This window comes from Octopus bimaculoides, chromosome 4 (assembly GCF_046866305.1).
Source record: "Octopus bimaculoides isolate indiv1 chromosome 4, ASM4686630v1, whole genome shotgun sequence".
Taxonomy (NCBI): Eukaryota; Metazoa; Mollusca; class Cephalopoda; order Octopoda; family Octopodidae; genus Octopus; species Octopus bimaculoides.
In genome coordinates this window covers 58,950,144-58,962,524 of record NC_142931.1, presented here as the reverse complement: position 1 = coordinate 58,962,524, position 12,381 = coordinate 58,950,144, and the positions used below count along the sequence as shown (strand labels likewise).

Genomic DNA, 12,381 nt, shown 5'->3' with positions numbered 1-12,381 from the left:
ATTTTCTTTTTTTTCCTTTTATTTCTTTCAGTCATTTGACTGAAGCCATGCTGGAGCACAACCTTAGCCAAATTTAAATTAACACCTCAACAGTACTTTTCTCACGGTGGAACAATAGTTTTTCTGTGACAGCAGTTTTACATTTTCCAGGTTGCTTTACCACTCGACCCTTTCTAACTTCTCCGAGACCAACAAAAGCTAGAATTAAGATAACAAGTACCACCAACGAAATCTATTGTTCTCAACGATATGTATATCCCCCTGGACAGTTATAAAGGCAAGAACCCCAAGCAAAAACCAGTTAGTCACCAACTCGAGTTGGTGAGTTAGTGAGAATGGAGCCTGGCTGACCGACTGAACAAAATGTCGTCCCTAAAGATAAGGGCACAAAAATGACAACTATGGTAACTCACTAACAAAGCAGTTGTTTCGTCCCACACTCTCTCACTCTTATTAGCTCACTTTATTATCTCTTACAACATCACTCTATCTCTCTCCATAATTACTACTCACCAACTATACAAAGAAAATCTATGATATCTACCTTTACTTCACATGCTTTACGATTTTATCACCTGCCCGTCAAGGCAAGGTATATTCGATGTAACAGTAAATAAATATTTTCTTCACAACTTCAATCACTGTTCTTTCATCTTTACATAATAGCAATCAAGGAAGAACCAATCCTTTACAAACAGATTACATCCATTCTACTGTGTACCAAATCAACCTCTGCCATTACACATTTCAAAGCATCGCTTACAACTAATTAACCCAACCGTTACAAACTGGTGACCCTCGACTTCAACTTCTACATCCATTGTATTGTTTACAAATCAAACTTCATCTGTTACACACACACACACGCACACACGTATATAGTGGAGGTGTAATGACCCAGTGGTTAGGGCAGTGGACTTCCAGTCGTAGGATTGTGGTTTCAATTCCCAGACCGGGCATTGTGAGTGTCTATTGAGTGAAAAAACCTATAGCTCCACAAGGGTAGGGGGAGGGTGAACCCTGCTGTACTCTTTCACCACAACTTTCTCTCATTCTTTCTTCCTGTTTCTGGTGTACCTGTATTTCAAAGAGCCAGCCTTGTCACACTCTGTGTCACACTGAATCTCCCCAAGAACTACGTTAAGGGTACATGTGTCTGTGGAGTGCTCAGCCACTTGCATGCTAATTTCACGAGCAGGCTGTTCTGTTGATTGGATCAACTGGAACCCTTTTCATTGTAACTGAAGGAGTGCCTCAAAATATATATATATATATATATATATATATATATATATATATACATGTATATAATACATACATACATACTTATGAGTGTGTGTGTAATTTTCACATGCATTTATTTTGCTTCTTTTTTTTTTGTGAAATTTCTAATCATGTTTATAGTCATCATTATGTGCTCATAGATCATTTTCTGATGACATGCCACAAAATACACATACCAGGATGTATTACTGGGAACACATGTGTACCAGTGTAACCTTAAAGCATAGGCACACTGCTGTTGTCTGTAGCCTCACAGGTCTGGGGGGGGGGGCCCAATTCTGATCTAAGTATGCTGTGGCATGCTGTCAATAAATAAATATCATAGTGCTCAATACATTGATTTGCCCAGGGTCCTGTAATATCACTGATGTGTACAGACATATATAAACACATGTATATTTATGTCTGTACATAGATAGCTCCATACATATATGTGTGACTATGTAGAAACATGTATGTTTGTGGATAATAATAAATAAAAGGATCAAATGATGCAATGAAACTTACCTGTCCATCATCCTCTTCCACAGCAAGCCATTTGTTTGCTATAAAATGATATTTCATTCCAGTTTGAAGATCTCGTACCAAGAAATGTTTAAGATACCATGAGCCAAATTTTCCTTTTCCAGAATTGTCATGCCATATACGTGCATAGCTCAGTGCTCCAAGTGGTCTAGGATATATAAAATATACAAAGTTACTACAACAACTATACCTTGGATAGATGATAATGATTACACAATAACTCACTAATGTACTACAGGTGTAAAAATGCGTTAAAACAATTGTAGTGATTTTAAATAAAGGATGTCATTCATTTCATTGTCTATCATTTATCTATTGATGTATATATATATATATATAAAATAGTGTACAAACAATTTATATATTTATACACAAAAGAGGTGACCTTACATGCTGGAAAGGGCAGTTAAAGCCCAAACCACAAATTAGAGCAATTTCAAAGGGAATGAAAATAAAAATACTTTTTGTAGTTACCCTCAGACTCAAGTTTCTGCATCAATGTGCAAATAAATTAATTTGCCATCCGTACTTCTTCAGTGAAAGTGCTAAAATTAATGTATATTTATGCAGCAAATAGCACACACATATACATATATATACATACACACATACAAACACATATAAATACAAACTCGTTTTACAGACAGACAGACAGACAGACAGACAGACAGACAGACAGACAGACAGACAGACAGACAGACAGATAGATAGATAGATAGATAGATAGATAGATAGATAAGACATTATAAGCCTATCAAATTTTATAACATATTTAGATGTTAGCCATTCATCTACCATTATACAAATTCTTAGGATTATTTCTCTTAAACATTGATTTATTTGTTCTGTAGTAATCGACTTTATGGTATCTGGCAGTAGAATATTCAGTTTGTTGGAGGCTGAGTGGATTATGAATTACCTATGCAATATTTGGTGTTAGCTTAAAAAAACATTTATAGCCTAATTATGGAATGCAGGATCAACATTAATTCTTATTGTATGTTAATGTTCTCTCACATTAGAGTATCCCTGGTACTCATAGCAAAAATGAAATTAATAACGTTGTCAGTGTCTTTCCTCAACAGCATTACCACACCCTGGTTAACAGCACTAGGAATTCTCCCATTTTGTTCGCCAATTTTGGTAAACATCTGCCAAGAGGCTACCAAACAAATTTGGCCTAAACTCATAGAACTCATAAGGCAAACAATCCAAACCAAGTGATTTGCAGCTTGTGCAATTGCTCATCACCTCACATATTTCAGCAGCTGTTATCAGCTTTTCACAGAACCTTGCATCTGCAGCTGAGAACTGCAGTAACCTGTCCAAGTATTAACTCAAGTTCATTACCATCATCAACCCATTGCACTCCTCAAACATCCACATAAATTGCTGCTGGAAAGCTGCACACATCTGCTCACAACTGAGTAGCATGCACCCATCCTGATTCATCAAATATTCAGCAGAATTTACTAAGCTGTCACTCTTTTATAAATAGACTATTTTAAGAATGCTCAATCATTTCTAACTACTGCTTTAGAATAGAACATTGATTACTGTAATGTCTATAAATGGGGATGTGCTTCAGTGAATTTCCTGAAGATTATGTGCACATAGTTTTTAAATGATTTCTAGAAACTAACCTTCGTACTGCCATCAGAAAGCCATCAACTGATCCACGTTGGAGAATCTGTCTTTTATCGTCTGTTAATGACCTTGCTTCTGTTTCATCATATTCTCCAGATAGGATAAAATACACCTGAAATTAAAATATTTAAAGTATCCCATAAGACTGATATAAAAACAAAGTAGCTTCTTTACATCAAATATATACTACAAATACACAAATAGCGCAGAATGCACAGGAAGTTGGTTGCAGCTGTTCTCCATTGGTTGAGGTCATCTGCATTTGACTACTCTCACAGAGGAGCATCTTTACCTAATTCATTGTGCCTCAAACTTTACCTAATCTGTCATACAGAAGACAAGCTAACAATTACAATTTGACAGGTCTTCCTTTCCCTTCATTCTAAAATGAAAATATAACTTTTAACCATGTGATAAAAAAAAATCATCTACTGGATATCATTATGTTATATCAGTAACACTAATTTTAGATTCCTTCTCTTTAACCTGCAACCATATATACAAGTTCAGTCATTTGCTGAAAGTGATTTAGAAATAAAAATGGTTGCAGCCATATTAAATTTACTTTGTATCATCATGATCATCATTATCGTCATCAACAACAACAATAACATTTAAATGCCCACTTTTCCATGCTTGCATGGGTTGGACAGAAGTTGTTGAGGCAGATTTTCTACAGGATGATGTCCTTCCTGTTGCCAAACCTAACCTGTTTCCAAGCAAGGTAATATTTCTTTCTATTTCAGACATCTTTATGCAGAATATTGCAAATGAAGGGCATCACTTGCATGATGTTGATGCTCATTTCCAACCATTACATGATGTCAAGACAAGGAGACAATAACACAACACACACACTCACGTCAATCTATCTATCTATCTATCTATCTATCTATCTGTGTGTGTGTGTGTGTATATATATATATATATATATATATATATATATACACACACACACACACACACACACACACACACACACACAACAGGCTTCTTTCACTTTCCATCTAACAAATCCACTCAATCCTTTATTCAACTTGGGGCTATAGTAGAAGACACTTGTCACACAGTGGAACTGAACCTGGTGAGCAGCTCCAGGTTCCGGTTTGATTTGGCATGATTTCTACAGCTGGATGCCCTTCCTAATGCCAACCACTCCAAGAGGTAATGGGTGCTTTTTATGTGCCAGTTATGTAACACCGGCATCAGCTACAACAACGATCTCACTTGGTTTCACAGGTCTTCTCAAACACAGTATATCACCAAAGGTCTCGGTCACTTGTCACTGCCTCTGTGAGGCCCAATGTTCAAAGGGTGCTTTTTATGTGCCATAATGATCATCATGTTAAATCTATAATAACTTACTTTTGATGTTGTTCCAGAATCTTTGCCCATTCCAGTGGCAACTATGATTTCATAGTAATATTTATCATTTGGGTTGTTGTCTTTCAATGGTGTTAATCCAAGCTAAAGAGATCAAAATGAAAAGTATGATTATTAAATAACTCGAAAATATTTTGTTTGGTAGATTATGAAAACTAGTTTGCATATTGTATTTCCCATCATACAAGTCAAATTCTTCAGACCAAAATTCACAGCCAATAAAGGTAGATTGATTTTTATACCAAGACGACTTTGGAGGACCAAAAATTTCATGTGAAATGCAGAATGATTTGGAAAGATAGTGACAATGTTTGAATGTTTACACTTCCTGTTTACCATATATACTAATTTGATGTGTATGCTGGAAAATACAATAATTTAATGAAATTTAGCTTTTCTCTTCTTTCATACAAAGTATTGTTATATAATATCTATCTGCTATTTTTGCCCTTGAATCATTGAAAGTACTACTCTTTTCCCTCTTACTGGTTTCAGTCATTAGACTGTGGCCATGGTGGAGCACTGCCTCGCAGAATTTTTAGTTGAATGATCTCAAACCCAGAATTTTTTTTAAAGTCTGGTACTTATTCTATCAATCTCTTTTGCCAAACAAACTGCTAAGTTACACCAACACTGGTTGCCAAGCAGTGGTGGAGGACAAAGAGACACAAACACACACACACTCACACACACATGTGCACACACACACACATGTGCATGCACACACAAATAATAATGACATATGCAAGGTATTATCTCTTCACTTGGCAATCATTCAAAATCCATTTCATGTCTCTTCACTTAAATTTTCAAAATCCATTAGCAAAATTGTAAAATGTGATCTACTTACATCACTATTTCAAAATATGATGATTCTTTTAGTCTTAGCTAACATTTTAGTTACAAAGAATATTTAATACATTAAATACAAAAAATGTATATGTACATAAAGGTCCAACTTACACAGAATAGGAATGATATTGAGAATTAAAGGGGTTGAAGAAAAAATTGTTACAAGTTTAACACCTGTTTCTGGGTACTCAGTGGTTCAAAATGATGATTGTAAATAGATTCCATTGTCGGATGAGACAAGCCTCCATCTTCAGCCTTAATCTCCTTTCTGTCAACACCTCAAATATAGGATTTCTTCCCTGAAAACGGAGGCTCATCTCATCCAACAATAGAATTTATTTACAATTATTATTTTTGACCACCAAGCCCCCAGAAACAGGCATTGGACTGGTAACACTTTTTTCTCAACCCTTTTAATTCTCAATATCATTCCTATCCTGTGTAAGTTAGACCTTTTTGTACATGTACATTTTTTTTGTACTTAATAAATTAAATATTCTTTGTATATCAACCTGCCTAACTTGTTTATACTTCTATTTATTTTATATATGTATCAGAAGAAAAAGAAAATGGAGATTGGCAAGTTGATAATTGTTTATTATTAATATCAATTTGTTGTTAATAATAAACAAATATTAACTTCCCAATCTCCATTTTTTTCCTTTTTTTATATGAATATAAACTATATGTTTTTATATATATATACCTATTATTTTAAGGAAATTAACTCCCCAAAAATACTGGCTATTGAACCAGTATTTCCTTGGATGAAACCATCCCTTCATGAGATTAACACAACCTCTAATCGTACATATATATATATACTTACACACACCACACACACACATACCACACACACACACACACACACACACACACACACACACACACACACACACACATATGATAATAAGGATATCTATTAATGATAACTATTAATACCCAGTACTGCTGCCGTAGTCTCCTTTAGAGAGATCTAGAAATAATATTTCTATTTTTGGTATCATTAATAATATATGCATATTATATATATGGTATATATGTATTTATATATATTTTTATACCAAAATTTGGCAAAAATATTGTATCTGTTATCAAACGTAGCAAAATACTCACAAGTGAGTTTTTGTATTTATATCGATTTATAAGGCCCTGAGGAGATGCAGTATCCCATATTTTATAATATGCATGAATCAATCTGGATATCGCATCGAAATGATCATAGGTCATTATCATATTTAAATCGATATATATATATATATATATATATATATATATATATATATATATATATATATACACATTATATATATATATTATATACAAGGGCAAAAGAACACATTTTCTATGCCAATATGCTAAAAAATAGACCTTAGATCATCTAACCACATATAATATATGTGATTAGACAGTCTAAGCTCTATTTTTTAGCATATTGGCATAGAAAAAAAATTTCACTTGTCCTTATTAATAATTGTTTATATTTTCACCATTAAAATTTTTTTTGAAAAATTTTATCCTTATACTAGAAGTATATATATATATATATATATATATATATTTATATTATATTTCTTCCATTCATTCTGCTTATATGAGAACTAGTTAAATATAAAGGTTCTATCTCCAAATAAAAATTGCATTTTTAAAATAACCTTTTCTGTATCCTTTTTGTCTTGCCAGAAGGACCACCCGGCAAAACCAAGATAGACAAGAAGAATGATAATCTGTGTAATATATAGTGTTGGGTTCTCTGCAAAGCTTGCATTGTTCAGGACACGATCCCAGTCAATTGCATTTGGTGCAACAACCAATCCAGCTGAGAATGCAGTCATGTGATTACAGAAACATTGTGTCCGTGACAAATTAGTCTTATAACCAACCTAAAATAAAACAAATAAAACAGGTTCATCACAGAAATTATATAAATCATATAATGTTTTAATCTAATACTGTTGCATTGAAGCATAGTAGCAGACGTACATAACAAAACAGTAGATAAAATTGGAAGAATCCTATAAGCGAATCAATTCAAACAAATATAATTAATGTAAAGAAAGAAAGAGAAGATAATTGTGGAATCTGAACTAAAAATAAAATGATAATTCTCTAGTTTTTTCCTTTTATTTTTCATATTCTTGATTAAAAAAAGATTAAAACTTTAATTTATTTTATTTAAGAAGTTTTGCATTTTTCTCCTGCATTCACTGCATCTTTCCTTCAAGTGACATGGCCTTCACCACTTTCAGGCAAGTGTAGATCTGATATCGATCAAATTACAATAGATTGCATTTTGAAAGTAATCTCTTTTACTTTTGATTAAGTAGAAATAGATTTTAACATGCAGTTGTGTTATTTTGATTATAAACCACTGCAACTTACATGGCATCCATCAGTAACCCAATCTGTTTTAGTTTCACTGAAATACAGACATCCAGATGTGAATGTCCGTAAGGTGTAATTGGTTGTAAATTGACCTGTGTGGGGCTTAAACTCAGGTATGGTTGCATTTGAGTCATATAAGTCCATTTCATCATCTTCCAATTGTCTAACTCCCAAAGTGATTTTACCAGTATAATTGCCAACGATCATATCACTGACAAATAACATGTATGGATTTGGCCAGCTTCCATCTGTGTAATTTTCTGGAAGCAGATACAATCACAAAGAAAATGGTGCTCAAAATTTGAAAATATTTTAGTCAACAAAAAAAATAAATAAATAAGAGGCTGGTAAAAAAGACTAGATTATGTGAAATTATATTGTATAGTACAATATGTATTTTAGGTATACAAAACTGATGACAATGCTAAACCAAACATAATAGTATTTCCCACATCACATTTGATGGCATCTAGATGTTAATGTTCAGATAGAGATAAGTTTAAAATTTCTACTGAGTGACATTGAAAAAGATATTGAGAAAGCACTAACACTTCACATGCATATTTATTGCCCAACAAACTAGCATCCAGTTTAGAGAGAGATTTATCACTCTTTCACTTAAATCCATGAGACTAGAGCAAAATGTCAGTTCTTTAGAAAATAATAATGACATATGCAAGGTATTATCTCTTCACTTGGCAATCATTCAAAATCTATTTCATGTCTCTTCACTTAAATTTTCAAAATCCATTAGCAAAATTGTAAAATGTAATCCACTTACATCACTATTTCAAAGTATGGTGATTCTTTTAGTCTTAGCTAACATATTTAGTTACTACTTCCCATTTTAGTCTTAGCAAAATATGCAAGTCAAGACTAAACTGGGAAGTTAAAAGTAAATAAACTAAGACTACTATATTTTGAGATGGTGATGTATGTGGATCAAGTTCTATAATTTTATTAAACTTGCTAAGTTAAAATGAAAACAAATTTTGAATAATATACTAAATGAAGACATATGATTTTGAAATTTTACTGCTTTCTTCAAAGACAGTATATTTGAAGGAAGCCCTACATTCAGAAGGAGAACCTATATTTGTTCATCACTGCACTAACTGATGTAGGAGCCTTTAACTCAACAAGGTAGAAATAGAAGCTAAATTTCCATCAAATCATATCTTATTGACTTAAAAAAGGACACATTGAATAATATAGTCATAAACATTCTATACTTGATAAAAAAAAAAGGGATGGGGATGAAATTGTCATATTTGATGTATGGTTGACCAAAGCTGACTTGGAGCTAAACGACAGTAACAATTTTAGATAGGCACAACAACGTAAACCACTTCAGTTTTTAATTCTGGTCTGATTCATCTTGACACAGACCATCTATAGTACTTAATCCATTACTGGACCAACAGCACAACCTCTACATATATGGTTGCTTGTCTCCTGGCATAGGAACCAAATCACCCTCAGATAACAAGCTATCACTTTTAAAATAAGTACACATTAGACAATGCAGTCCTTAATATACAGAAAGATAGAAGATGGGATGGTCATTGCTAATGTGTCTTTGGTCATACATTAGTTAGATCACATCTGACCTGCATCTAAACACAACACAAAATAGCTATCTCATTATTTATTTTGTTTACTAAAATATTTTTTATAATTATAAATACATAAACACACATGACTGCAGTATATTGACATTGCTACTAGCCAAATAAAGACTATCTAAATTATTTAGCTTACCAGCCAGCTCCATACTGGAAGGAATCATCTGGAAATGCTCCCAATTTTGCTCGGTGTTGTTGGGTGTATTATTAAAATACACAAATACCAAGAGTTGTACACTTGCATTATCAGGTCTTATTTCAATATGAAGTGATGAATTTGTGTTGTTTGCCCAAAAAGTATGGTAAAACAATGTTTCATTTTTCACCAAAACTGGGTTGACAAAATCTGGTGATTTTACTTTAAATGTCTTTTCTCTGGGAATAACAATTTCAATAGGTTCTGCTGTGTCGGATATGGAAATATCATTGTTATCATTAGTCATGAAATTTATGGACATAGTTCCAGAAACATCAGATGCTGCCTTATTTTTAGCAAAACTGAATATATTACCCGGTGTTGCCATGACCTGGGTGGGGAGAGAAAAGAATTTACATCAGAAGACAAAATTATAACAGATAAATCTGATCTGCAGATTTGGTAGTTTCAAGTAAAATGAATGAGGAAAAAACAGATTTTAATTATTAAGAAAGACTAAATAAGAAACAAAATTTCTTGAGAACATTGACATCAAAACTATTTTCTACATGTATTGGGTTGAGAAATAATTCATGAGTGTTTTTCCAAATTTAAAATTGCATGCAGAAATAAAATGCCTTGGCAAAGTGTTTTATATTATTTGAAAGAGGATTTTTTGCTCTACAAGGTAATGTGTTTAGATTGTTTAATTTTATTGATTTTTGTGTATTTTCAGATTATTAAAATGGAATGTCAAGTGAACAAAACTGAGTATTTTCGACACCATTTGCTTTTTGCATTTAATCAAGATGTTAAGCCCGTGAAGCTGCTCATGAGATTTGTACTGTGTATGGAGAAGGAGCAATGCCTCAAAGTACTGCCTGCCATTGGTTTTTGCCCTTCAAAAATGGGAATTTTGACCTCAAGGACAGATCACACACTGGTTGACCAATTAAATTCGATGAAGAGTGACTGAATCAACTTCTTCATGAAAATCCACGTCAAACAACCAGAGAATTGGCAGAGTAGATGGATTGTGATAAAAAAAACTGTGGTGAACCACCTTCACCCAATGGGCAAGGTTCATCAAACTCAATTGGTTGACTGATGTGTGATCTGACCTTGAGGCCAGAATTCACATTTTTGAAATGCTTCGAGGCATTGCTCCTTCTCCATACACAGCACAAATCTCATGAGCAGCTTCAGCAAGCTTAACATCTTGATTAAATGCAAAAAAGCAAATGGTGCCGAAAATGCTCAGTTTTGTCCACTTCATATTCCATCTTAATGATATGAAAATACACAAAAATCAATAAAATCAAACAATCGAAACACATTATCTTGTAGAGCAAAAAATTCTCTTTCAAATAACATAAAACATTTTCCTATCCTTCTTTTATTCCAATTTCCATATGCTACTCATATCTACACTCAGTCTGCTGAGGAGGCTGTTGTGTCCTAGCATATGTGCTGCTTCTTTTAGTTTTCATATTTTTCAGTGGTGTTCTCTGTCTATTATTTTAACTTCATCCCACAAGGGGTGGTGATCTCCATTTTTCCATACATGATCAGCTATACCCGATTTATCAATATATCTCCATGTGTCACATCTTTGCAATGTTCATTTACCCTTATTTTGAAGGGGCGGCATGTTTTGCCTTTGTATAACCTACCACAGCTGCATGGGATGGAATACATGCAGTCTTTGGTCATATTCTCTTCTATTGGTAGTTTTACTCAAAGGAGATATTTGCAAAGTGTTGTATTACTCTTGAATACTGTCCTGATGTTATATGGGCCACATATCTTTTGTATCTTTTTGAAGAGGCCTTTCACATAAGGAAGACAGACTGTGGACAGTTTACTGGTTTTATCCTCTCTTTCTTCCATAATTGGAGTGGATAGTATGTTTTTGGAGTAATTGTTGCTTAATAGATTGTTATTGAGCTTGATTATTTCTTCATGGTGTGTATCATGATCGCTACTTATATTCTTTGCATGATGTTTTAGGCACTGAGCAATACCTCTCTTTACACTGTATGGATGGTGGGAATTGAAATTTAGGTATCATCCAGTGAAGGTTGACTTGCGGTATACGGCTGTCCTGAATCCATACTTGGTGTTATTAATACGTCCAGGAATGCTAGCTGATTGTCTTTTTCCTTTTCTATTGTGAACTGTATGGGTGGCTTTATTGAGTTCACATGATCTAACAGCACTTGGACATCTTTCTGGTGGGGTTAGAGTATAAAGGTATCATTAACATATCGCAGCCATAGGGTTGGTTTTAGTGGTGTTGATCCTAAAGCCAAATTCTCAAAGTATTCTATGTATATATTGGCTATTATCGGTGATAATGGTGAACCATAGCTAAACCCTCCTCTTGTTGATATATATCAGTGTCCATACTGAAGTAGATAGTTCCTACACAGAAGGTCAACATTTCCATCAAGTTTCTTATTGGTATACTAGTGCGTTCTTTTAGATGGGTGTCTGTCACTAGTTTCTCTTGAATCACCGATAGTGCTTCACCAGTTGAGACTT

General features: G+C 33.6%; 1 protein-coding gene across 2 annotated transcripts in view; it reads right to left on the bottom strand.

Annotated features, from left to right (window-relative positions):
* LOC106877357 (polycystin family receptor for egg jelly) overlaps positions 1–12,381 on the bottom strand; it is a 140,664-nt gene that overhangs the window by 15,115 nt on the left and 113,168 nt on the right. For both annotated transcript variants that reach the window (XM_014926242.3, XM_052967101.2), the window contains exons 26-31: positions 9,838–10,228; positions 8,074–8,336; positions 7,347–7,574; positions 4,822–4,923; positions 3,453–3,568; positions 1,792–1,957 (exon numbers count right to left, since the gene is read on the bottom strand). In XM_014926242.3, the coding sequence (XP_014781728.1) occupies positions 1,792–1,957; positions 3,453–3,568; positions 4,822–4,923; positions 7,347–7,574; positions 8,074–8,336; positions 9,838–10,228 (1,266 nt within the window). The remainder of the gene's footprint in view (positions 1–1,791; positions 1,958–3,452; positions 3,569–4,821; positions 4,924–7,346; positions 7,575–8,073; positions 8,337–9,837; positions 10,229–12,381) is intronic.